General features: G+C 31.6%; 4 protein-coding genes and 1 long non-coding RNA gene across 5 annotated transcripts; 2 read left to right on the top strand and 3 right to left on the bottom strand.

The window, feature by feature from the left end:
* Window positions 1-299: 299 nt before the first annotated feature.
* On the top strand, window positions 300-20,487 carry LOC107369721 (integrin alpha-PS2). The gene is made up of 20 exons (XM_015937692.3): window positions 300-1,000; window positions 1,735-1,856; window positions 3,199-3,308; window positions 4,034-4,157; window positions 4,298-4,359; window positions 4,498-4,636; window positions 5,930-6,021; window positions 8,948-9,157; window positions 13,726-13,828; window positions 14,473-14,570; window positions 15,488-15,788; window positions 15,881-16,029; window positions 16,117-16,325; window positions 16,534-16,681; window positions 17,009-17,092; window positions 17,193-17,362; window positions 17,586-17,886; window positions 19,130-19,294; window positions 19,491-19,832; window positions 19,904-20,487. The coding sequence occupies exons 1-20, from the start codon at window positions 834-836 to the stop codon at window positions 20,009-20,011; spliced, it is 3,204 nt and encodes a 1,067-aa protein (XP_015793178.1). The 5' UTR covers window positions 300-833; the 3' UTR covers window positions 20,012-20,487.
* On the bottom strand, window positions 4,682-5,254 carry LOC107369724 (uncharacterized). Its single transcript, XR_001570413.3, has 3 exons — window positions 5,127-5,254; window positions 4,909-4,962; window positions 4,682-4,808 (listed from the first exon to the last, which is right to left on the bottom strand). It is a non-coding gene; the product is annotated as an uncharacterized LOC107369724 (long non-coding RNA).
* A 5-nt stretch (window positions 20,488-20,492) lies between the features above and the next one.
* On the bottom strand, window positions 20,493-21,600 carry LOC107369722 (DNA replication complex GINS protein PSF1). Its single transcript, XM_015937694.3, has 2 exons — window positions 21,247-21,600; window positions 20,493-21,175 (listed from the first exon to the last, which is right to left on the bottom strand). Exons 1-2 carry the CDS (start codon window positions 21,492-21,494, stop codon window positions 20,824-20,826), a joined length of 600 nt encoding a protein of 199 aa, XP_015793180.1. The 5' UTR covers window positions 21,495-21,600; the 3' UTR covers window positions 20,493-20,823.
* Window positions 21,601-21,680: 80 nt separating this feature from the next.
* On the bottom strand, window positions 21,681-22,794 carry LOC107369723 (uncharacterized). Its single transcript, XM_015937695.3, has 2 exons — window positions 22,596-22,794; window positions 21,681-22,521 (listed from the first exon to the last, which is right to left on the bottom strand). Exons 1-2 carry the CDS (start codon window positions 22,605-22,607, stop codon window positions 21,961-21,963), a joined length of 573 nt encoding a protein of 190 aa, XP_015793181.1. The 5' UTR covers window positions 22,608-22,794; the 3' UTR covers window positions 21,681-21,960.
* Window positions 22,795-23,524: 730 nt separating this feature from the next.
* On the top strand, window positions 23,525-26,823 carry LOC107369727 (DNA polymerase theta-like). The gene is made up of 4 exons (XM_015937700.3): window positions 23,525-23,702; window positions 23,783-24,037; window positions 24,099-24,409; window positions 24,476-26,823. Exons 1-4 carry the CDS (start codon window positions 23,625-23,627, stop codon window positions 26,703-26,705), a joined length of 2,874 nt encoding a protein of 957 aa, XP_015793186.1. The 5' UTR covers window positions 23,525-23,624; the 3' UTR covers window positions 26,706-26,823.
* The last annotated feature ends 150 nt before the right edge of the window (window positions 26,824-26,973 follow it).

The raw sequence follows: 26,973 nt of genomic DNA, 5'->3' as shown, positions 1-26,973 counted from the left end.
TCACAATTATCATCACAATCATCATCATTTAAATTGCCATTATCATCACCTTTGCCATTGTCTTCACATTTCAATCAACTGGAAACGGCTGCATGAATAAAATTTCATCAATTTTACTGTTGAATATTTTTTTATATTAACCAAATATAACAGCTTTTGTAGTCCATCAATGAATCATCATTTTCATCATTTTTCATCATTTTTTCGATATTTTTTTCTCATTTTGCCTTTTCGCTCGCTCTCTCTTTTTGCACTTTCATCAATGATTCAACTGAAAATTTCACTTTTCATCCAACATCTCGGATGAACAATTTGTTCATCTTCTATTTTCGTTCGCCCGACCTTCTCTTACTTTATCTTCTTCCTTCTTCTTTCCTCCCTCTCTTTTCATTTCTCTTTCTCTTCCTTTCCAGTTTATACTGTTTTAAAGTTGCAGCCTCTTTTTTACTCTCTCTTCTCTCTCTCACTCACTCTTCTTAATCTTTTTGGCTCTTCTTTAGTTTTATCTTTTCGTCTTCATCATAATCATAACTTCTTAAGAGTTTGTCTTTTTTTTAACGAAAAAATTTGCATCTTTTTTGTTTCTTCTCACTTGCCATCCTTCGTGTTTCAATATATGTCTCAATATCATCTGGATATATTACTTTTTCATCATCTTTATCATCCTTAATCATCATCCCAATATCGGCCGAAGTTTGATTAGGAATTTGGTTCTTCTTCTTTGAATTTGGTTAAAAGCTTTGACTTTGTTCATAGCTTTGGCTTTTTTGTGTCTTTTTTTGTTGTGTGTGTGTTCACTTGGTTTTTGTTTGTTTGCTTGATTACTTGGTTCGATGTGGATTAAATTAAATTACGGTTTGTTTGTTTATCTAATTGCTATCCTAATTAACTACTGTTGGGCATTTAATATTGACTTACGAACTGCTGTTGTCCATCGTGGAACCCCTGATACCTATTATGGATTTGCTGTTGCTCAACATAAAGATGGAGACAATTATTGGTGAGTGACTATCGTCAACAATCATCTGAAGGGCTTTCTTTTTTTACTGTGATATCAACTGTTTACATTTTTCATCTTTTTCATCTTATCTTCACTGACCTTCTATTATTGTGATGATAACAACTATCAAAATTTGACCAATGTTTAATCAGTTAAATTGAAGTGGATTGTTTAAGCTTAGTCTTCCAATTTCTCTGTCTATTTGTCACAATATTTCTCCTCTTTATCTGTATTAAATGCAACAATCAAACGTAATTCAGTCCAAAAACTACTTCCAATGGTTAAAATGAAAGAAACAAATTTGATTGATTGCCTCTTCACTTTCAGTTTAGTTAAAATTTCCAATTAAATAAACGCTGTATAGAGATGCAGCCTCATCTTAGCCATCAATGTCATTAGGTTAATGTTAAGTTGTTGCCTTCATTTTTGGTCCACTCTTGGTCACTGTCCATTACATCTCAAGATTTGGATCCATGTGCTCACCATATGGGTTTAGGTTTTCTTCAACTGATGCTTCAAACCAGAAACTCAAACAACAGTTACCCTTGTTGTTGGTGTTTATGGTTAAGATCACTGGCAAAGATGATAATGGGAGGATATGTTAAAGTCTTGACACGCTCTTTCCATATTTATTTGCTATGTGCAACTGTTGAAAAAAAGATCCAATTAATTAGTTTAATCAATTTTCCAGTTATTTTAATTTACCTTTCTTTTCGTTTCTGTTAACCGTTAAGGCTTCTTGTTGGAGCTCCACTTGCTCCAGGATCTCAAGAAGGTATAAGTCGTGGTGGAGCGGTCTTCAAATGTTTACCCCAATCATCAGGGCTTTGTCAGGTTATACCCTTTGACACAACGGGTAAGCCATTTTCAACAATTAAACCAAATCCGAAAACAAAATCATATTCAGAGTCAGACCGAGTGATGCGAAAGACCAGAAATTCGAGTGTCATAATCAGTGGCTATTTCAACTTCTAGTTGACAAATCCAAATCACATTTCCATTAAATGAGAAACCAAAATCCTGTTTGAAAAAAATTACCCAAAATTAAGTACAATTAAGAAAAAGGAACTATTTTGAATATGATTTTGATTTTTCCAAAATATAATTGAACGACGTCAAAGCAATCCAAATCGTCAGCTGATATTAACTATCGGTTTCTGGCAATCAGCATTGAAATTACTTTCATTTTTTTCCCTCCATTACCATCATTATCGTCATAATCAGTATTGCTGGTGTTTTAGTTGGTAATTTTGATGATTAAATCCTTTTCTCACATTTACCATTCAATTGAGAAATTATAAAGTGAAATTTTTTTTGATAAACTGTACTCAATAATGTTAGCTTCAATATCATTGCCATTAAGCAGGTGAAAAACCAGAAAACCCAACTTATTATTATAACCAAATAAACTTGCATGTTGAAGATGTCTCATTCATTCTCCCTCTCTTCATCATCTTACTCACATCATAGCCAACATTTTCATCCTCATCACCATCACCATCTCTCCTAATCGTTTCTTTTTCTGGTTTTCCTTGCTCTTCATGCTTTGCTTTTCAATACATGTTTCTTTTACTACTTTTTTTTCTGATCTTGTTGCTGCTGTTTCTCTTTTGCATCATCATCTTAACTGTTGCATCAAATCAGCTTACTTTTCAGATTGTGTCTTGATGAAGATGATGATGATAATAATGATGATGGTGATGTTTGAATGATGAAAACGAAATGAAAACACAAAAAAACTTGATTATGGTAACTTTTTGAATGTGTAATAACAGAGGGAAAATGCGCAACATGCAACAGGTGATTCTTCAGAATGTTCATGATTAACAATTTGTTACCTTAATCAAGGCTCAAAATTATAACAGAATCAAAACAGGAAAAGAAAATGAATGTTTTTCCTCTCTCATCATTTTCTTCACCAAAATCACGATTAGATAGCTTTTCATCTTGAATGATTCTCATTATCACATTCGTAAGCAGAAACCATATTCAAAGTTGCTTTTTTTCTTGAACATTTCTAGTTGATTTAACATACAACACCAGCAACACTGATAAACTAATGATGATAATGATGAGGTGTCAGTTGAATTATTATTAGGATTTCTTGGTCTTTAATCCAGATTACCAGCTGATGAATTTGTATTGATTTTTTTTTGCCTTTTATTCCTTGCGTTTTAATTACTGTAATTACTGTCCAGGTAACCGCAATATAACAACCAAAAATGGCTTACGAGCTCAAACAGAGGAAAAGGAAGGTCAATGGTTTGGTGCAACTGTACAAAGTTCGGGTAAAACAGGAGTAATTGTGGTAAGAAATTAGACTCTTAATTCATTCCACCATTTATGTTGCCATTATTAAATGTTTGCGTGATCAATCGAGATTATCATCATTAACATAATAATCCATTAAATTAGTCCTGTCAATCTATTGAAAAGGAAACAAAAAAATTGGTGAAATAGATTAAAAAGCAAATTATTATTTTTTTTTGTCATTTACCTGATCTTTGTATCCATTATTTTGATGAGCTTGAACTCCCAATACATAATAGTATGATTGGTTATGAAGATAAATTGCTCCAAATCTCTCGTTAATTATCAATTCACTTTTTTACCATTTACAAAATGATACCTGTGTGCGTTCCTTGATCAGATCATAAAGTCCAGCTGAAACAATTTAAAAAACAAAAAATGAAAATTATTAGAGTAACAACAAATGTTGGAAATTATTTTAGGCTAGGTTGGGTTAATGGGTAATCTTACATGTAACTTTGATAGGGAAAAGATAAAATCTTAATCACCAGCAAATATATAAATTTTATCATTCACACTGGAGTATAATTAAAATCAAATCGGGCAGTTCTAAGCCATTAAGGTAAAAAATTGCAGACTTTCAGCTCAGCTTTGGATCAATATCATCCTTTTCATGTCGATGATTCAAATAATCTTGCATTTAATTGTGGACCATTTATCTTTACTTATCATGTCTTTTTTTCGTGTTTATGTTCCAATTTTCATCTACATTCCAATTGAAAGGCTTGTGCACCAAGATATAGCTTCTTTTCCTACAATAACAAACGACGAGATCCAGTTGGATTCTGTTACGTTTCCACTGGAGGATTTGCAGGGATAACACCATTGGCCCCATGTCGAGTTGCTGGTAAGGCAGCATGTTTACCATCTCACATTTATTCTCTACTTATCATGTCTTTCGTTCACTATTTTCATTCAATAAATTTTACTCTCACTTATTGGCTGGTGAAATATAAAACTTGCACTTTTTCATTTATCTTTGTTCAGAGAAATGGGGTTATCATCGATTGGGTTCCTGTCAAGCTGGTTTCTCAGCATCCGTTGAACCAGTAAGTTTCATTTGACTGACTAACATCATCTCAGCATCACCATCTTTATTATTCTTCTCTTCTTTTGTTTACTTGTTTTCCTTCTGACTCCATCTCTTTTATTTTTTGATCTTCTTCTTCCTTGACCATCAATAATAGGAAGGTCGCCAGGTATTTCTTGGTGCAGTTGGTTCATATTATTGGCAAGGAAAGGTTTTCTCTTATGATCTTCATCAATTAACTCAGCCTCCCTATGAGACTAAAGAAGGAAAAGAATCAAATGATGATACTTATCTCGGTAAGTTTAATTGTAATCCAATTGTTGTAGATTATATTTTATTATCTTTGTTTGTCACTATAAAAAAGGAATGTTTCCCCTTCCATTAAGGTAACACAATCACAGATTTTCAACCTTCTTTTCTAATGGCAATTTGTTGAACCAAGGCTTTAATCAATCAGTATTAGACAAGCTAAATGAGAGAGGAAGAGAGTAAATAAAATAAAAATCAGAACTATTGGTATTAAAAACACGAGCAAATCCAAATGAAAACGAAAAAATTCAGAACTCACCAAAAATAGATGCGATTAATGGATTAAAATCTGTTTAACTTTGCATGTCAAAGACTGTTAACAATAAAAAGAGAGTAACTTGTGATGAAGATGATACAGTAAACGTAATTCATACAAGTGTATTCAAAACAATTGCGATTTTGTCTTTTAATCACATGAAAATTAATTTTAAAGACAAGAAACGTAGCTAAACAAAATACATGAGCTTAAAGACTTACCGTTGAGGAGAATTGAGTGGAAGAAATTGAAAGCACAAAAGGCAAAACTGAAGATTGAAAATTGAAGCAAAACTAAGCATTTAAAACACGCAGATATAAGTGAAAGTGAAATTTAATCTCCAAAATTATATAATCGTAAATCCAAATCAACATTATCTAGTTTAAAGATCGTTAAATGTCTGGATTTGGGTTGAAAATAAAGTCTGGATTGTCTAGAGGTTTTACATAATGTATTGTCAATATGGCGTCCAAGTTAACACATTTTAAGTTGAACCCTTGCTCATGAAACATTAAGGCGCCAGTTTCTTATCTCTTTAGCCATCAGAATATTGAAAATGGGAAAATGGTTTTTTCCAATTTTCCTATTGGTCGTAATTATAATTAGAATTGCTTTTAACAGAAAATTAAATCTTGAAATTGAAACAATACAAAGTTGTCTGTATAAAGAAAGAATAAATTATTTGTTATACTTTTCGTCTTTTGTTAGTATCCTTTTTTACGGTCAAACAAGATTAACTTTACAACCAAAATGAGGCAAAATTACTTGCCAATGTACAGGATTAATTGATGTTTCAATCTTTAATAGTGATAAATTGTCAATGATTTTGATACCTTTCCCTTTCAACTTCAACATTGATTAATCTGATTGCCAAGCAGATTAGAAAGATCAACACTAATCAAGATATATTGGAAACACCATTGAAATAAGAATTACCTTCTCTTTTTTTCTCAGTTTAAAACATGTTATTATCACCTTTAAGTGTTCTCAGATTAACCCAAAATTGTGTTTATTGTTACTCTAGGTTACTCTCTGGTTTGGGGAAAATTTGGTTCCAGTGATAGATCAAATGACATTGCGGTAGGACAACCTCGAGGAGCAAATCTAACTGGTCAGGTAAGATTTCATCTTTGATTCATTGTCTATTCCTTTTTCACCATTAACGTCTAAACCAACCAACCCTCATTCAATTAAATGAACCATCCTTTGAATATCATCATGTCTTACACCCCCACACCAGTCCAAAAACTCTGACTAACATGTTTACCAATGAAAATTACATCACCATCATGATCACACAGACAAACATTTTGTCTCGTCTCTGTTTACATTTTAGCCAAAACTTCCGGTTTTTTTCTTTCTCTTTTCTCTCCATCTTCTTTCACTTCCAAACTGTTGGCTCAAACCAGTAAACAAAATCTTGAAGCAAGTTGAAGGCAATTTCTTCCAATGGTTATTTTAAGGTCTACAGTCAGTGTAATGCGACTATCATTTTAAGGTTCAACTAGTAGGAGTAGAACTAGATGAGCAACAAAGAAAATCTTAATTTATAATAAGCTTGTTCAGATTGACCTTTTTATCATCCTTCTTTGACATTTTACTCATGCTTTCTACCAACCAATACCGATAGCTCAATCATTTGACAAGTTTTAATATTTAATACATTTCAACAGTTAACAGACTAACACTTCAACTTTCCCGTCATTTCTCTGTACATTAAACAAAATGTATCATCTCTACATGTCTGTTTTTGCCCATTGTAATGTTAATGTAAAGTTTCTCTTTTCACTGTTGTACAAGAATTCATTTGCTTTTTCAATCTGTATATAGACACGAAAAAGTATCCTCCAAACAGAGTGAAAAGGTTAATTTTTTGACACCAACAACCTTATTGATATGTTAATTGTGAGTCCAACTTTATTGACTTTCAATTCATTCTATCTACAATGTGTGATATAAAATGTTATAACATCAATCTAGTAAATGGATAAAGATTATATTGTGTGTTTTGTAATAAAACGACCCTTTCAAGGTGTAAGGAATGAAGATGAGAAAAAAAAAAGACTCTAAAGAATTGGAGTAATTCCCAGTTTTTTTACCCAAAATTGGGCCAACATTACATTTTATTTCTCGCTCTCGCTTCATCTTCATCTCATCATCTTGATCCTTCATCTTCAGTTTTCCTCATCGCCTTCATCTGTAAATTTGTTGGCTATAAACATAATTTTGACAGAAATTTGAGCAACTTGTACTTCAATTGCCAACTTTTGCTCTCTCCCTCTCACTTGTCCTCATCATCTTCTTCCTATTATTATTCATTCATTCATGAATTACTCTTACTAAATCCTCTTCATGCTTGATTCTTTTTCTTTTCTGGTTACCATGAATAACAACAAACCCATTCAGATTAACCCAATAAACCTGTCTGAATAAAAACCATTGAGCAAAAAAAACAAAATAACCAACTCACACTTCAACATTTAATTCATTTCTAATTCAATAACTTATCATTATTGAAGTGAAATAAATGACACAAAATTTATATTTTGTTCATTATCAAGCAAAATAATTAAATTGTGCATGATAATAATGATAACTGTTGAGTTACAAAGAAAAGAAGAAGAGAAACCTCAATTAAAATCTTTCTGGTTAATCCTTTATTTTCCTGGTTTGGGTATTTTTGCCTGTTTTTTGACACATATCTATTATAATAATCATACATAATCACAATAATCACAAGATTATCTGTTAATAGCGTCTATTAATGTATGCAAATTGGGTAAAACAATTTAATTGTCAAGCTTAGTGTTCAATTTAAACAATAAATTAGGATTGAAACAGTCAATTTTGACTTGTAATTTCATTTAACTTTCAGGAGAGTAAAAGGTTTGCGTTTGGAAATACAATTGAACAATTTTCAATCAACCATGCTTGTTAATTGATTGACTTTCGATTAAACAAGTTAAAGTTGACAACCAGTTTTTACCCATTTAACCATCAACCTCTAACTCCTAGGGCTAAAAGCTGAAAACGCATAATGTCAAACCTAATTGTCAATGTTTTTTTCTGGCTCAACCTTTTATAACCAATTTTCACTTTCTGGTTCAACTGCTGAACAAAACTCAGCCTGAATTCACCCACACCGTTTCCTAGTGAATCAGGTTAAATAATTGAAAAATTGAGTGAAAAATTTGCTCCGAGAAACAAAAATAGCTGATCTTTTCAACAATCTTTACCATCTTTTTTGTTGTTGTTGTTCAACAATTTACATGTTTACAGACATGAAAAATGATCAAATTGTTTAATTAACTATTGTAGTGATTGACACTCCAAAGTCATTCAATGATCAACTGATTGGTGCAATCAACAATCAAGGATCATTGGAAAATCCAAATTCAACCATATTTCCTGTTAAACTGTTCAACCCTTTCCATAACCAACTCACCTGAATGTACATATTTACCTATTTGGTAAAAAAAAGTGTAATATTGGTTAACTTCTCATCTTTTACTTTTTCCCTTTCTCTCTGAATTAATCATCTTTACACCTATTTGATGATTGATTTCAATTGATATCAACACACCTAAAAGGCATAACAAATATTGTTTTATTAACATTATAAGCAACAATTATCAACTGATTGTGTTTTTCAGTTCAACTTAAACAATTTGTATGCCTTTCAAAACCAATGAAAAATCATATGTTGACTTTACTCTAAATATTGATTTTACCCTTTTTAAAGTTTATATTCAAGTCAACATTGTTTTAATGGTAATGAGAGTAAATCAGGTTAAATAATTAGCTCTAGTTAGATTTACAATTGTCTGGTAAATACAAAAACCCAAAAAATCACAAATTGTGAATCAAATGTAAAGCACTTTTAACGCTCCAAATCAATACAATTGAAAAAGAGTTTACAGATTTTCTTGATTTTCATATTCATTGTAATCATTCAGGTTTCCTCCTTTCCCTCTAAATCTTTTCTACTCTTGAAATGTTTTCTGGACAAATTTTAATTTCTATCATTTTACCTTTTCTTTAGGTTTGCATTTTTTCCAAAGAAATGAAAAACATAGTCAACATTACCGGTGACACTATGGGTGCCTATTTTGGTTATTCACTGGCTTCAGCTGATCTCAATCGCGATGGTTTAGATGATTTAATTATTGGAGCTCCATTTTATACCAAACCTGATTCAAAGGATAAAAGCTATGAACACGGACGAGTTTACATTGCCTATCAACGGAAACCGGTAATTAACACCTGATTTAGAGTTGATCCAGTTTACAAGATTACACCAGTAAAGTCAATCTTTGTAAATAGTTAAGGTTTACACAGAGTTTACCTTAGTTCCAATGCAAACAAGATTAACTTGATTATTGATTGACTGGTTATTAATTGAACTTTTACATTGTCCCCCAACCAGCATATTTACATTTACCCTGTTCTCTGGATTTTGTTGTTGAAATGGTTTAATGATACACTGAATACAGTGATCAGATTGATGGATCAATTGAATACACTTTTGAATGATTTGTTGGGAAACCATTGAAAGGAATACAAATGTTTCAAATTTATAGCAATTACCAATGTTCAATTGATCAGTTAGAGTTATATGTTTTTCATTTATCATTATTATGTGACTTACGTGATTGTATTACCAGTGAAAAGGAGTGATTTGTTGATGGTGATTAAACAAGAGTCACCATTAACATCAATACCAATCAACAGCAGCAATATATAAACTAAAATCTGTAAGATTAAGTTTATATCTTGACAATGTTTCCCATTGTTATTATTGTAATGGTTGACCCATGAACAACAACAACCAACGACAACTATTGATCTTACGATTGTTATTACGTGTCTTTTTCATACAATTTATGTTACCTTATCACATTGTCAACCTCTTAATCCCATGGTGAAGGATTGTCAGGAAAATAACTGAACCAAAATTGGATCAAAACCAAAGATTAATCCATAACAAACTAACCTTTTTCATATCCATTTGTCTAATACCTTTTCGTCATTGGGTTAAAACCAGAAAAAAAAGATGAACTCTGTTTTAATTGATATTGAGAGCAATATTGATATTTTTCTGGTAACCGATGAGAGTGAAGACAAAATTGCTTCAATCTTGGTAACCTTAGGTTAAAGGTTATAATTGTCAAAATCAATGTTAATAACTTGTCCATCTTAAGTGATCTCAACAGGGAACCCAATTGTTGATATCAATGTTGGAGTAATTGTTCAACTCTTTATCACAATCTTTTACGTGTTGATTGTAAAAGTTGAATTTAGTGTAAATCGACATTGAATTTGACAATTTTAACACCAATTTTGAACCTTTTTTTTCGTTCATTAAGATGAGTGAATGTTAACCATTCCCATATCTAATTAAGAATCAACATTAATTAATGTTTCCACCATTTTGGACTATTTTTTATCAATTGATTACCAAGGGAATCATATTATATTTTATATCTATCTACATATTATCATTACTATTATGAGTTATTCATATTGCTAGCATATTAGAGTCAATGAATAAATAATTAAAAATGATCATCAATCGTAATTTAAACCAACAAGTTGACAGTTGATATAATTAATTTTTTGCCTTCCCTTTGTCACTAATCAATGAATGTCCAATTTGCCCAAGAAGCTATTATTAACCAAATGATTTGTTTAAATCTTTTCAATTTATGGTTAATGGTCAATTGTTTTGACACAACATCAAATGATTTGTAAATAATGGTCAAACATTATTTAAATTGTTTGCATTGAAGCTGGAAGCAGGAAAAAAGAGGAAAAAAACTGTTTATTTGTATTTGCTTGAAATGTTATTTAACCAACTTTTTCAGCTTCAAATTTGGGTTTCCATTGAATAACATTGAAAAAAGTGGAGCTTCAATAATGAATGGAAAGATGAAAGATTAAGACCATTTTTTGGTTGTACTTACATCGATGCTAATCAGTTGAGTTAAAACAGTTTTTCCTCAAATATTTCAAGATGAGATGAAAAGCCAACGTTGAAGATGAGGATGATGAACGATGAAGATGTAAACACGCGAAAAGAGATGAATAATAATCTCTTTATATTACTAACTAACCAAGTCTCAAGGGCAGTAAAAAAGGCTGCTTTTTTTGTCTAATAGACTTCAGTAAAGGTCAAGTCAAAATTTTCTCATCCTTTTTCCTTATTTCAATGTTTTCCAAAGGTTTTCCGTTCAATCTTCACTTTCATCCTCATCATCATCCACTGCTTATTTTGTATTGATTTTGCTCCCTACTTGTGTTAGTCGTTTTTTTGCTGCTTGCAAATTGCTGAGACTCTTTTTTCAATGAACAACATGATTAAGAATCAAATTGAAAAGTGGAACAGTTTGAGTTTTTTATTTATGGTTTCCAAGTTGATTGGGTTGATGTTTATGGTTGTCAATTTAATCAATCACTGGGTGGTTTCCAATCATCATTCAATATGATTAACCTTTCATCTGTAATATTGCTTCAATTTGCTTCTTTGTTGTTAACAGTTAACCCAATTTGGTCTCGTTTTTGTCTATCAATTAACTCTGTTTTTTGATCCCAATAATGTTTACCCAAAACAAGTTAACAATGCTTTTGATCAACCTTTCTCATCGGCTTGGTCAATAACATCACTATTTACTCAATGCTTTTTTGCCTTACATTTAAATTTCTCAATTCATATTTACTCTCCAATTCATTGTTAATTAGTTTCACAGTTTCAATTGTCCGAAATCAATATTTTAAAACTCAATCTAATTCTGTTAACTGTTTTCCCAGGATGAGTTGTTGGCTGAAAATGAATATTATTGTCACTTAACTGCAATGGTCTCAATCTTTTCCCTCAAAAGACGAATGGACATTAAAAGCTGCTCAATGACTTTTCAATAGAAACAGTTTCTTTCCAGAAAAATGAATTCTCACCAATAATGAACTTTCCGAATTTTCGAGTAAATTTATTTTCGGAACTTAGCCTTCAAAAACAATTTCGTTTTCATGAAAATCTAGAAATTTTGAGAAGAAAATTTGATTTTTTCCTTCTTTTTCCGCCTAAAATGGCATTTCAGTTTAGAGGTTAACATTTGGGTAAAAAATGATTCTGACTATTCTGACTTTTTGATTGATTATTTGTTTCGATAATTGTTTAATCGTTAAATAACGATGTCTTAATTTAATCAAATGGTTTACTTTAAGTTGAAGCGAATGATAAATGGAAGCTTGAAAGTCTAATGATGAGAACACAAATTTCATGGTTTTACTGATTTGCTATTAACCTTTAAAATGTTTCTGGTTTTGTTGTTGATTCTTAAAATTGTGAATTCTCAATCATGATATTAAATTAATTTCTCCTGAGCACTATTAATCTTGCAATGTAAAATGTTTGTGATTAAAGCAATGCTTCTTGTACCAATTGAATAATCATTAATAATGATGCTTGATGCCACGGAAAATAAAGTCAAGTGAAAAATAATGATTGATTTAAAGTCCCATTGACAAGTCTCCAACCAATATTAATAATAATGATGAACAAAAAAGTGCAATGATAATGTTGAAAAATAAATATAAATTAATCGTTCAATTTTGACCTGAAAACCGCAAAAAAAAGGTAAGGATAGACAGAGACTGATTAGGAATCATCTTATCCAAGTTTTTCAGTGAAACATTTTGTCTTCTGTTCATCCTCTTCTTTACTCATCTTGGCTTTTATTCAATAAAAATTAGATGAGCAAAGTGATTGATGAACTTTCAGGTTAAACTGATTTTTGTTTTTTCTGTGTTATTTGTGTGTGAGTGTTCAAGTAACTGTTTAAATTGCAAACAAATTTAGATGACAATATCACCATCCAATATTGTCATCTTATTCAGTGGATGAGTTAGATGAGATTATTGAATTTTTGCTTCTCCCAATAAACCCTGGAGACATGGGAAGATGAAGAGCAAAATATATCCAAGAAGCATCTGATGATGTTTGAAGCAGCAAGTGAAATGAAGACTAAAAATGGAGTCAATTTTTTAACCAAATTCAAATGAATAATTGTGTACAATTAATGGTTAAACAAAAGAGATAAATTTAGTTGATTGTAAATGGTTAAGCTTTAAATTTGACATTTTTAGCCTAATCACAAGAAATGTTATAAACAAGATTCGCTTTATGCTTTTACTGTAACTCTAAGGATATGAGAAGATGAAGTGATGAAGATATTGATGATTTAGATGATTTAGATGATGCTGATGGAAAGTCATCCTTTTTATTGAATCTTTTTACTTTATTCCTTTGGCTTGAAAATGGTTTTCACTAAAAGCCTTTTGAATCAACTTTTATCATGAATTTCTGTGTATCTTTGGCATCTTGATTCATCTTTGATTCATCAATGAAAAGTCTTGTGTCAGAAGAAGAAGGGAAAAACAAATAATCTAATTCTCATTGAATTCATTTTGGTCCATCTTTACTGGACCAAATTTTCATTTCTCTCAGTGTTTCAGTGACAATCCTTTCCTTCATCACTCTCCATTATTGTCATTATTTTCATGTTGATTATATTCTTGACTTTAACAGGGAGAGAAGAAAAAACAAAAGCTTCAATTGTTGTTAACCTTAATTTAATTTACTTTTAATGGGTTATCCTTAACATTAACCATTCATTTTTTCGTTGTCTTTACTTTTTGATATTGGCACAATTGACCAGTCTTGTAATGGATTTGATTAAAATTGGATTAGCTTTTTTTCACTATATTACAGAGTTTACTTAATTCAACTAAACTAATGTTTTCATTTCTTTTCCTCAATTCAAGGGTCATTTTGAGATTGGTGATAAAATTGATGGACACAATCACAGAGGACGCTTTGGTAATGCAGTAACAAGTCTTGGTGATGTTAATATGGATGGTTTCCCAGGTAAAACCTGTTAATTCATGTGATAGTCAAGGGACAGGGAAAATAAATGTTGAACGAGAGACGAAAAAAGTTGAACCCAATTTCAACGATTTCATTGAATGGCAAAGCAAAGACTTAAAAATTTGTGAATCAACTCTCGATTGAATTGGATTTGAACAACATTGAAAATTGATTATTTGAGGAAAGGATATTTGCAATGAGATTCAGAGGGAAATGGAAACAAAAACTAAGTGTAATCATGTTAATCATGGTGACACTGGTGCTGTATCTGTTGCCTTTGAATTTATTATTATAAGCTAAATCGTTATATTTAGTGGATCAACATATGTTCACATGGGAATATCAACATTATCATGATTATCATCTTGATGATGATGATGATGATGATAAAATGGTAAACAACAATCATGTTAGTTTCCTTGAATGATTGACATTGGAATTATGTTTCAGGCAAACTTCTTATATTACACATTCATCTAGATAATCAGATTCACAGAGAATATACTTTGTATGAGTGTGTTTATCTGCATATAAGAACAGATACAATCTTGTTTAATCTTTCATCTTCTTCAGTTGCTTACATGATCATAATGAACATCTCTTTTTTTTTACTCCTTTTTTTACTCTTTTTTTATACCATTTAGACATCGCAATAGGAGCACCTTATGGTGGTGAAGGTGAAAGGGGAGCAGTTTATATCTACAATGGAAATAAACATGGAATAAACAAGAATTATTCTCAGGTAATTCTTCTTCTCTGTTCATCTCTTATCTTGCCATTCAGCCGTCTCTAACTTTGTTCATCATCAAGAGATTTCTTCTGTTGTTTTCCACCCAACAAGATATCGTTCCATAATATGATTACATTTATCATGTCAGTTATAAATGAATGAAACAAAAGAAGGAGAAGAAAAAAACTAAATAAATAAAAAATAGTGTTCGATTGATTTTTTCCTTCATTATCTTCAAACATTTTGGATACAAAATGTTTTAACATAACAATCAGTAAAACATATTGTATAACATTTTCTGGTAGCCACATTTCACTCGAAACATTGAACAGCTTTCAGCAATTGCTTTTCTCAACCCTCTTTAATCAACCAATTATCAAATTTTTGACTCTATGAACACTTTTGTTAACATGATCAATATTAGAAGCAGAAAAATCAGAAGCTAAACATTGCTTTCATTGTAGTCACTTGTTGCTCCTTTTCAGTTAATATCAACAATTCAAGTTATCATTTGTGTGGCTAAATATATAAAATTTTGATGTTTCTATTAATACGAATAGATTGGTAATCGAGTCTATTTTCCGAGTAAATTTAGCTTCATCAACAATTCATTTTAACTTCATTTTTGCTTGATTAGACCAGCTTTCATCAATTTATCCTTAGACCTTAGACAATCTTGTTACTTGTCAGTAGTGATTTGAAAATCAATGGTCAGGATAATATTCAAGTGGATTTAGACACTTGGCTTGAGCTTTTCGCAAATTGTTTCCCTTGATAAACAATTTTCTGGTATTTCCATATTTTACCTAAACTTGCTTTGTATCTCTATTTTACCGACTATTACCGTTTTAGGTAAAGATAAGATTTAACTTTGATTTAAATTGTTTGTTTCTCATTATTAATTTTTGATTTGTTGATTTACTTTGTAGGTAATTAATGGACTTGACCTAAATGATCCAGGAATCAAAACATTTGGCTTCTCATTGTCTGGTGGACTTGATATGGATGAAAATGCCTATCCTGATCTTTTAGTTGGAGCTTATGCTTCTGATCGAGCTGTCCATTTAAGATCAAGACCTGTGGTTAATGTAAACACTACCATGAAAATTAATCCACCAAAGATTAGCTTGAAAGATCGTTCCTGTTCACTTAATGATGGATCCAGAGTAACATGTATGGACATTGAGTTTTGCCTGAGTTATGATGGAGTCAGATTACCAGATGTCATGGGTAAACACTTTTACTTTTGGAAATTCAATTGCCTTTGTTTGAAATTTTCAACACTGATTATTGATAAAATTTCTTCTCTTCTCTCAATCTAGATTTATCTACTTTTATACGTCTTGACTACCAACCCAATCGACCTCCAAGAGCCTTCTTCTTGAACAATCCTAATGAAAGTGAACAAGAAATATCACAAAGTTATCAACGGCGACGTGAAAGATGTAATAAGTTCAAAATTTACATTGCTGTAAGTATTGTTCCAATGATTGTTGGGATTATAAATGATTGATCATTCTGGTTAACTGCCTTTCTTTATTTCTTTTCCCTTCAACAGAACAATATTCGTGATAAATTGACTCCAATAAAGATTGAAGCTGAACACAACATACCAAATCATCCATCCCATCCAAACTCATCCAAAGGATCACCAAGACCAGTACTTAGTTTAGTATCAAGCAATAAACTTATCCGTAATATAATAATCCTCAAGAATTGTAGTGTCGATGAAATTTGTATACCAGACTTGAAGATTACAGCAGAATCGTAAGTATTTACATGAAGAGATAAATCAATTTTAAGAAGAACCATGCACCTTGATCAGAGATCAAGATTAGTTGAAGAAAATCAATTTTTGATGAAACTCGATTGATAAGGTGGAACAATGAAACTTCTCAATCCTTTTCTTTTTCACCAATTAACTTGCAAAATTTTTAATCCTTTCAATTTCTCTTCTTCTCTTATCCTATTATAGCAATCCACATGATTCATATCCAATTGGAACTGGCAAGGCAATTGAATTAAATGTGACTATTGTCAATAAACGTGAAGATGCCTTTGAATCAACATTTGAACTTGAAATTCCCATTGATGTTGAATATTCACACACTGAAGGAATTAAAGTAAGCAAGAGTGACAGAAATAATATGATTTACAGAAGTACATAAAACCAAAATAATGATAAATGAAGGGAAAAAATAAGCATCTTTTCCCATTTTATCCGTTACTATTATTTGAATTTTCAATTTTGATAGACTTAGTTTTCAATTTCAAGCTAACACCTACGAATAGATAGTTTGATAAGTCAACTATGATTCCTTGAAATCGATTCCTTGGGTTATTATCATTATTTTTAGTTTTTTTTATCTCCAATTGTCAATCAGAACTGATTCACCTTTTCTCTAATCTCTTTTAATGCATTTCTTTTTGCCTCTTTTTTCAAAAACAAGGGCTGCTTTCCTCCAAAGCCAAAGTTGACAGGTAAAAATGTCTTGAAATGTGACATTGGTAATCCACTTCTAGCCAAAGACAAGGTAAGCTAATGGCATTAGGAATAATCAAATAACAATCAAATGAGATAAAATTGACAATGTTAACATTTACTTTTCTTTTGTTTAAATTTATCCAACTCAGCTCAATTTTAGTGTACATTTAAAGCCAAAATTGTTTGTGACTGCATCGCCAACCTTCCTCTTCCTGATGAGTGTCAACAGCACTAATCCAGAAAAAAATGAAACTCTTGGAGATAATCAAGTTCAACTGTCGATACCGGTTCGAGTTGATATCAATATGACAAGCACTGGGTAAAAGACAACAATCAAAATTCAATTTAATGGCAAAGAAAGCTCAAACTCAAAAGCCTTATTCAAAAAGAGCAAAAAGTAGTTGAAATGTAAAATTAGGGTTATTGAAGTAACCTTTAAGCTCCTAATTTGTATCCATATTATTATGCTTTTTTGTGTTGAGCTTTCTTGTTGCTTGGTTATAAAACTAGAGCTAATTTAATTTCTATTTTTGTATTTTCAGAGCTTCAAGTCCGGAACAAATTATACACAATGTTTCTGAAACAATTGTCCATGATCAGACAACTGCAGAAGACTTTGGATACTTGGTTAACCACATTTATACCTTGCAAAATATTGGCCCAAGCTCTGTTAAATTGGCTCGAGTCACTATTTTATGGCCTACAAAAACATTGGATGGTAAACATTTACTTTACCTTCTATCTGACCCTGAAATTGATATAACTCGTGGAACTGATGCTCAACCTGTTACAGTTGATTGTAACAAACTTGGACCTGATGTAATTGATCCTCTCAAATTACCGGTAAGTTAACAGACTTTAATTTAGACGTGAGTCAAGCTTACGTTACAAATTAATCTTGTTAATACATTTTGTTGGTACAAAAAATATATTTCCAGAAAATATTGAATAGAAACGAAATCAAATTAAAATCGCATTTCTAAATTGAGATTTATTGTATCAACAGGTTTACATCAAATATTAGACACAAAAACTGAGCTACATTTGCTTTCAACTTTTTTGACTTTTCAAATATCAAATTGTGTTTTCCATCTTTTATTGATCATGATTTGAATAAGATTTGAACTCTCATAACCATCAAACAGATATCATAATCATTTTTTTCTGAAATATCTCGGAATAAAAGCTTTTTCATTTCATCAAAAAAAAAGAGCCTAATATTAATACATAACCAATGCGCATTTGGAATGAGAAAAAATTCAACTAAAAGTAGATTCAACTGGTTAAGTTGGCAAAAAACGAGTAATGTTCAACTTGTCAGTATTAATCAGTCTCTCAAGTTAAATGGTTCCAGTTTTTTATATTAAATATACAAGCAAATCGATGGAATAAGATGAGCAAAATGTAATTTATAAAAATCTATACGATCCATTTTTTCCTCCTTTGAATCTTTTCGTTCTTTTCATTTCTAGTTTTTTTTCTTTTACCGTTTTTCCTTCCTTTTTTTCCTAGTATTTCTTGTTTTTTTTGCCTCTTTATTTCTGTCTTTTCAACTCCCCAATGAAACATGACATTCATCTTAGCAATAAGTAAATCAAGTTGAAAGTCTCATGGACAGTTAATATTTTTCTCTCTTCTTTTCTCATCTCTTTTGCACTCAATCAACTTCTTACTTCAATATAACAATTCAACTTGATTCCTTTAACATTGAGACCATTTTTTGCTCCATCTCCTTGGACTGCCAATAGTTATATTTCCTAGGAAATTGAAATCTTACACTAGGATAGTTCGTTTAACAGCTATTTCAAATTTTTCCTCTCCATTCCAAAGACTTGGATGCATAAGCTTATTAGGAATCAACTGTAACAAGGTAACAGAGTTTTTCATCATTTTTACCGTAAAAAATGTTCCAATTATACCTTGTTTCAACAGAGGTAGTTGATACGATTATAGCTAATTTGGTAAATCTTGATTGTTGCCTTTCATTTTTTTAAACTTGCACTTCTTTGCGTTAAAATGACAAACTGATAAAAGTTGAGCAAAATTCTAAACATTTTATCCATTTCTCTTTTCTTTTTGGGAACAGAAACACCGTAACTTGGAGACTCGAAAGTATTCCAACTATCTTGGTGATGATCCACGAACTATTTCCCATCTAAACCACGAAAATACTTCACTTATAAGTCGAGTGAAACGCTATTCAACATCAGAAGATATAAGTAAAAACTATGGATCATTGGCTGAAGCTTTGGTAAGTTGTGCTTCACATTCACATAGGAATACTGTTTATTGTCCTTTTTTTATAACATTAACTCAAACTCTTGTCTTTGTAGACTAAGTTATCTAATTAAATAGTTAACTCGATAACATAGCTTTCAATTTACCTTCTATTGCTTTTATTGTTACGATCTTTAATCATTTGTTTTTTATTTTTGTGTCCTTTTCAGTCTTGCGGAGCAACTCAGTGTACAAAAATTGTTTGCCATGTCCATAACCTTGGTCGTCAATCCATTACTTACACCATCCGATCCAGATTGTCCAAAAAAACTATCTCAGAGATTGGTTTACCTGAGTTTCAAGTGTCATCTAAATTGGTTGCTGAGATTGTTCAGCTTCCTTATGGGATTGAGAATACTCAAATTGAGATGGACGCAAAGGTAACAAGGGTGTCAACTGATGTCAGAGTAATTGGTTTAGAGAGAGGCCTTCCAATTCCACTTTGGATTATTTTACTTGCCATTCTAGTCGGATTATTACTTCTATTTATTTTAGCCATGTGTCTCTGGAAGGTAATTGTTTTCATCAGCGTCCATTTGAATAAAAAATTCTCAAACTTTTCTATTCTTTTTTCGCCCTCTAGCTTGGTTTCTTCAAGCGTAAACGACCACCAACTCGTGAAGAAGATTATGAACCATTACAGCCAAATGGGAATGGATATAAATTCAGAACGGGTGATACATCGCTGTGAGAATCGACTGTTTAGGGACAATTGTAAATACATTTTGCTAACCATGGAATCATTCATCTTTATAATGGTCATCATACAAAAAAATTATTCGTTTTGTTTCGTCTTTTTCTTCTTCTTTTTCATCATCTACTATTACTACTTTGCTTTTGTTTTTAAAACTCACATCTTTTTTTTCCAAATCATAATGATTTCACTTCATCATCACCACTACCCATGTTGCATTCATCTGTTATCTGCTTTCCTATTTTCAGGAGACCACCAACTAATCAGGTTTTAACGTGAATCAAATTTAACTGCCTCTTATACCAACGTGCCAAAAAAGCCCACCAAAGTTTCTCCATGCACAAGGAATTATCAATTTAACAGCTTAAATTGCTGTGATTATTTTTCCGTGTTTGGAGGCTAATAATGTTAGTCAATTTTAAAGAGAGTTGTCAAATCAAATGCTTAAAATAAAGAAACAATTTTTTCGTCTATGAGATTTTTTCTTCATGATTATTGATTTTATTTGTTGAAATGAAGTCTTTTACCACCAACAGAATAAACACTGATTGAACTTGTTTATAATGCTCAAGCTGAGTTGATCTAAAATAAATCCAGAATACTTTCAATTGACTAAGTTGTTAGTTGACTGTTTTCCTGATGGTGATTGAGAGGTTGAATTAATAATATACCACTTGTTTACATTTAAAGGTAGACACTAAATAAAAACAGATTAAAGAATATCATTAGTAGCAGTATTATTAATTAGTAAAGAAAAGTAAACAATGGATCACAGTATCCAATTTACACAGTAAATTTCAGTTTGTCAATTAATCCGAAACTTGTTCAATAATTCCTTGATGTATTAGCTTTTCACATTGGGAAAAAGGTAAATAATAAAGATTATCTTTTTGGAGACAAACTGTTGTACCATCCTCGAGCTCATGGTCACCATGATCTTGTAGACATCTAACTTGGATAAAAATCCTCTTTGGAGCCGTTCGATTGAGTGTCAAATCAAATCCTCGACCTTCATTCAATCTGCCCATGTAATCACTCAAATTTGAACAATATTTAGCAAACCATTCAATCTCCTTGGGGGTTAAATTACAAGATACTTCGGTAGGTAACTCAGATCCAAATTCCCATCTCAGTTTTTTCAATCGGTTCAACCTTTCATGGCTAAATAAAAAGTTAACAGGTTTACATTAAAAAGGTGTAACAAAAAGATGAGACAGTAAAAAATTACTTACTGGTAGGCAATCAAACATCTTTTGATGAATAATAATATGGAATGACGAATTTTCACAACAATAAAGCCATCTTGAGAAGATGCCGAATCTGTAGATGTATCCAAAGCTTCCTTCTGGTTCTCCTCGAACAGTCGCTTCATAGTAGTAATACATTCAGAGACAATTTCATTATTATAAACAGGTAAAAAATCTTTCTTTGAGCTACTCAGCTCTTTAAGCAGTGAAACACAACGATCAATAAAATTCATATTAATACAGAAACCAAACAAAATATAAAATTAAAATAAAATTATGTTTAAATTAAAATAAGTTTACAAATTAAACAATTTATTTAAGAAGATGAAACAATTTTTTTTCATAACACATGAATAATGGTTTTGTCCATACTTTTGGCGGCAATCATATAAAATAGCGCGTGAATCAAACGAAAAAGCTTTGAAGTTACAGCATTTCTTTATTAAACATTTCAAATTCATAAAATATTCTAACAAAATATAAATAGACTAACTGATAAACAAGTTAATTCAAGTTATTTACAATTAATATTTATTTGTTTATCTAAACGTTTGAAAATTTAGCCACAGTAGGTACAAGATTTTTTCGTTTATCTCTGTTTAATAAACAAACGTAATTTGTTATTTTAATACCAATGATAGTTTGTTGGCATTAATAGGAAACAAACTAGTTAGCTTGACTATTGCCTTAATTTGACATCTATTGTTTGAGATAGATCGTGTATGCAGTGATTAACGGCTTCAATTTTTTAAGAGGTAATGATTTGTACTCTGGCACTTCTCGACGTAAGCGATCGTAAATAGCCTGTTTAGTTGGACCCGAGGTGTCACTTATAGATGCAATGTACGATGCAGCACAATCAACACTTTCATCGATTAATTTATAATCTTTCCAGTCTCGTTCACTTAGTTGCCATAATAATTTAGGATTACACAAATGCTCGGGTCCAATTTTGGTAACTCCAAATGATTGTAAATCTTTGATAGTTTGAGATAATGTTTCCAGTCTATAACTAGTCAGAAGTTTTGGGTTGTTGACTATTTGAGATGAAGTGAAATGCGGTGTCAAAAGTTTTAGCTTTTTGTCCAAGCTGGTGCTGAAATTCGCGCTATGTGTTTTCGTTGAAGTTAGGAAAAGACTAGAAAGAAAAACGTGGGCCTCATTCTCCTCCAATCCAAGATGTTTATATGCAAGTTTCAGTAAAGTGTCAGTTTTTTCTTTGTTGTAAATAATATGAAGAAAAGACGATTGTTTACATGCCTGAATAAAAGATTGTTCATATTAATGATAATTGTAAAATTGGTAATAAAAAAGAAAATCAAAATTTAACAAACCTTGACTGCCATTGAAATCGAGGATAGAGTTGTGAATTTTAAAAGATCTGATTTAAAGTCCTTAAAGAGAGTAGTTTTGATTTTAACAAAACAAAGTTTATAAGCACATTTAAAAATTCATACAAATGATAGTTAATCACATAGTAAATTGAATAAAAAATTTGTTGAACATTAAAAAAAGATAAACAATATTTTCAAAACATTTCAATGGTGATGTTCATGGGCAGCTTAAAAGGCGCAGCAATGAAAATTTACAGAATGGTGCAACCTTAGAGCCATCTAGTGTCAGCAATTTTAAAATAAATCGTGATTCGAAAGCTTAAGGGGAATCACAGGACCGGACTAATTGTTTAAACTAGTTGATGATTCTAAACACTGATTCTTGTTTCAAGTTGATCGTGTTTCATGGTGCTGAGATATTTGATTGAATGAACTTAAGAATGCTTTTTGAGTAGCGATTGTAAGTTCATCCTCACAAGCCGCAAAATTTTATTTTCACCTGAACCTTTTACTTCTCACTGAGAATGGCATTCTAATCCTTTATGAGGCAATCTACTCACAACTGCATGAACTGCATGTATTTTCATTTTGATGATTAAAATCAAAAATTGAAACAAAATGAATCAAAATCTCAAAGTAAACGATTCAATTAAGTTTGTTGACATTTACAAAGCAATATCATTTTCCTACCGAGATTGGTCTCAAGTCAATGAGCAGTTATAGTTAATGTTGAAACCACGTTGGTCTAAATGATTTAAATAGTGAAAGTATTCTAACAATGATCACAATTACTGTTAAACATAATTTATTTTACTTGTTGCTTATTATCCTGTCATTGCTTTAAAATCTTGTGTTCAACAGTTCATCATAAACTGTTTATGCAAAAATGATGTTGCCATCTAGGGGACTTTTAGAAAGCCATAGTATGAAGGATTGAAATAAAGTTGATGCAATATTCATCAGCTGGTTAGCCAAAAAATGTGCGAAACTTGAATATTTGTAATAAATTTTTTTTATGTTCATGGAAAAATGTCAACTCTAGGCCCTTTTGGTCAAATTAAAATGGTAAACCAAGATCGATTTGATGCAAAAAAGCTTGAACCAAAAGTAAATAGCTCTAACCTTATTTTGATAAACTATTTGCTTGAATGTATATAATTTAATTTATTTTATTTTCTCATTTGCAGGAAAGTACATTAATCGACTTCAGCACTCAAAATGAAAATGCTTCAGAGAGGCAGATATTGGCTGCCGCTTCTGGGATCAGAGCTCAGAAGCAAGATAACTCTGTGTGGTCCAAATTTAAAAAAATCTCACCTAATGTGGACCATGTTGAATCTTTGGATATCGAAAAATTGTATTCTCTTGAAGGGTGGAATTTACCGCCTTCTATGACTCGCTATTATAAAAATAAAGGGATCAATTCCCTGTTTAAATGGCAGGTAATGTGAGATACAATATTGTTTTATAAAAATAATTATTAATCAATTCTCTTATATTCAGGTTGAATGTCTTACTATACCCGGTGTTATTGAAGGTGGAAATTTGGTATTTTCTGCTCCAACCTCTGCCGGTAAAACAATTGTCTCTGACATATTGATGATGAAGAAAGTTATAGAACACAGAAAAAAGGCGATTGTTATTTTACCTTTTGTGTCTGTCAGTCGAGAACGAATGGTCGGGCTCAAAAGTATGCTTAGATCAACAAAGATTCGTGTTGGAGGTTTCATGGGAAATCAACATACACCTGGAGGCTTAGCTGCATGCTCAATTGCTGTTTGTACAATCGAAAAGGCTAACAGCTTCATTAATAAGTAATGAATTTTATTTTATTTTACTTTCAGTATTCAAAAGTATTAATTAATGTATTATCTTCATAGACTGATCGAGGAGAATAATATAGAGATCATTGGATCAGTCATTGTTGACGAACTTCATATGCTTGGTGATTCAAGTCGAGGATTTTATTTAGAACTTTTACTTGCTAAATTATTATATCTATCAAGAAGGAAAAATAAACATATCCAGATTGTGGGAATGAGTGCCACAGTACCAAACTTGAAAGAGATAGCAACATGGTTAGATGCAAAGTTATATATTACAAACTTTAGACCGATTCCATTGGTAGAAAAAGTTCAACTTGGAGATAAAATTTATATTGCACCAGAATTGACAGAATCGCATAATCTTCCACCAACTTATGGATTCGATATGGTTGAAAGGAGAACGCCACGAGATAAATCATTATTCCTTGTTCTTGAAACTGTTTTAGATGGAAATGGTGTTTTGATGTTCTGCCCAACTAAACTGAAGTGTGAAGTTACTGCTCGTGATTTTGCTCTTCTATTGGCAGCAATAAGTCGCAGTAATGAAGCAGATGTCAAATCAAAATTATCTCGAGTATTGAAGAAGGAAGCTGCAAAAGACATAGCTTCGCAATTGTCTCGTACCCAAGTTGCAGCAGAGCCATTGTTAGCTAAAATTGTGCCATATGGAGTTGCTTATCATCATGCAGGATTGTCCCAAGAAGAGAGAGAAATTATTGAAGATGGATTTCGTCGAGGGATAATTAAAGCACTAATGGCGACTTCAACATTGTCAGCCGGGGTTAATTTGCCTGCACGTCGAGTTGTCATTGCATCACCAGTGTTCATGAACACAATGATGGATATAATGACTTACAAACAAATGGTCGGTAGAGCAGGAAGAAAAGGAATCGACGATAGGGGAGAAAGTATCTTAATGTGTACTGAAGATGAAGAGGAGACCGGTAGACAATTGGTTTCATGTGCTTTGAACGAAATTAATTCAAATCTAATGAAAATATCCTTTTCTGCTCAAGGTGGAAATGATCCATCATCTCAAACATATCTCATGACTGAAAGTATTAAACGTGCCATCATCGAAGCCATTGCTAGTGAAATGACAATCACTTTTGATGACATCAAAGACTACCTCAATTCAACTTTTTTTGCATCTTTAAGACCAATACCATTTGAACATGTCTCGGAAGTGCTGAACTATCTTGTGGAAAATAAATTTGTGAGTTATTCTAATAGCACGCATTATATTTCAACCAAATTAGGAAAAGCTGTTCTGGCATCATCGATTGATCCTGATCAAGCCATTTATTATGCCCAAGAATTGGAAAAGGCTCAAAAAGCGTTCGTGTTGCATAGCGATTTACATATCTTATTCGAAGTGACTTTACCTTTAGGTGATAAAGAAAAAATAGATTGGAAAAAATATTACGACATATTTATGGATTTAGATGAAGAGACTCGCAAAGTTTCAGAAACCATTGGTATAAATACTCACTACTTACAGAAAAAATCTTTATTTCCTGGTAACACATTCGATGAAGTTGCCAAGGTACACATTAGATTTTATTTTGCTCTTGTTTTAGCTGAACTTGTAAAAGAAACACCATTAAGACAGGTAGCAGAGAAGTTTGGAATTCCTCGCGGAGAGCTCCAAGCAGTTCAACAAAGTGCTGCAACATTCGCTGGTATAATCACAATGTTTTGCCAAAAACTAGGCTACAACAATCTTGAAACAATTATTGGGCAATATCAAGATCGGCTCCAATTTGGTATTCAGCGTGAATTAGTTGATTTAATGCGAGTATCATCAATGACTGTAGCTATTGCACGATATCTTTACCAATCTGGTTATTCAACTGTACTTTTATTGGCAAAAAGTGATATTCCTTCAATTGAACGACTTCTTGCCAATGCTGGCCCTTTTCGTATGGCATCGGAATCTTCTGAAACACAGCGTAAACTTTGGATTGGAGATGTTTGCCGTTATGTTGACTGTCATGAATTAGCTAAGCTTATCGTCGAGGAATCCAGAAATATCATTGAAGTAGATCTTGGTTATAAAGTTAGCTGGGAACAAGATGAGGATACGGAAATTCGTGATCAAATGATTGTAGATAATTTACAAAAGAGTAAAAAAAGTGGAAAAAGTAAAAGTAAACCTTTCAAAAAGAAGAAAAAAACGTTGTCACGTTTAAAATCAAAATCGACTAAACCAAATGCACTCAAGCTGGAGCTTCAAGCTGCTCAACTCCAAGTTGCTGGATGCTACAAACCTTTAAGTCGATGAAAAATATGTTTAAGCTTTTTATCGAGTATTCATCATTTTATGGAAAGCTTTAAAACTGAATGAATCAGTGTTAATTTCATCTCTTGTTAAATAAAAATTGTGATATATTAACTGACAACTGTGAGATAACTCTTGAGCTTATTGAATAAAAAAAACTTAATACAAGAACGATCATAGTGTACAACAAAAAACTTACTTGACGAGATATTTGCCTAAGGCTAATCCATTTGAAAAATCACTAAAAAGTCATGCAGAGGTATGAGTGGGC

This window comes from Tetranychus urticae, chromosome 1 (genome assembly GCF_039701765.1).
Source record: "Tetranychus urticae isolate SD_2017Ah chromosome 1, NJAU_TeUrti_SD_1.0, whole genome shotgun sequence".
Taxonomy (NCBI): Eukaryota; Metazoa; Arthropoda; class Arachnida; order Trombidiformes; family Tetranychidae; genus Tetranychus; species Tetranychus urticae.
Note: the sequence above shows the minus strand (reverse complement) of the source record. Positions and strands in the feature narration are given on the sequence as shown.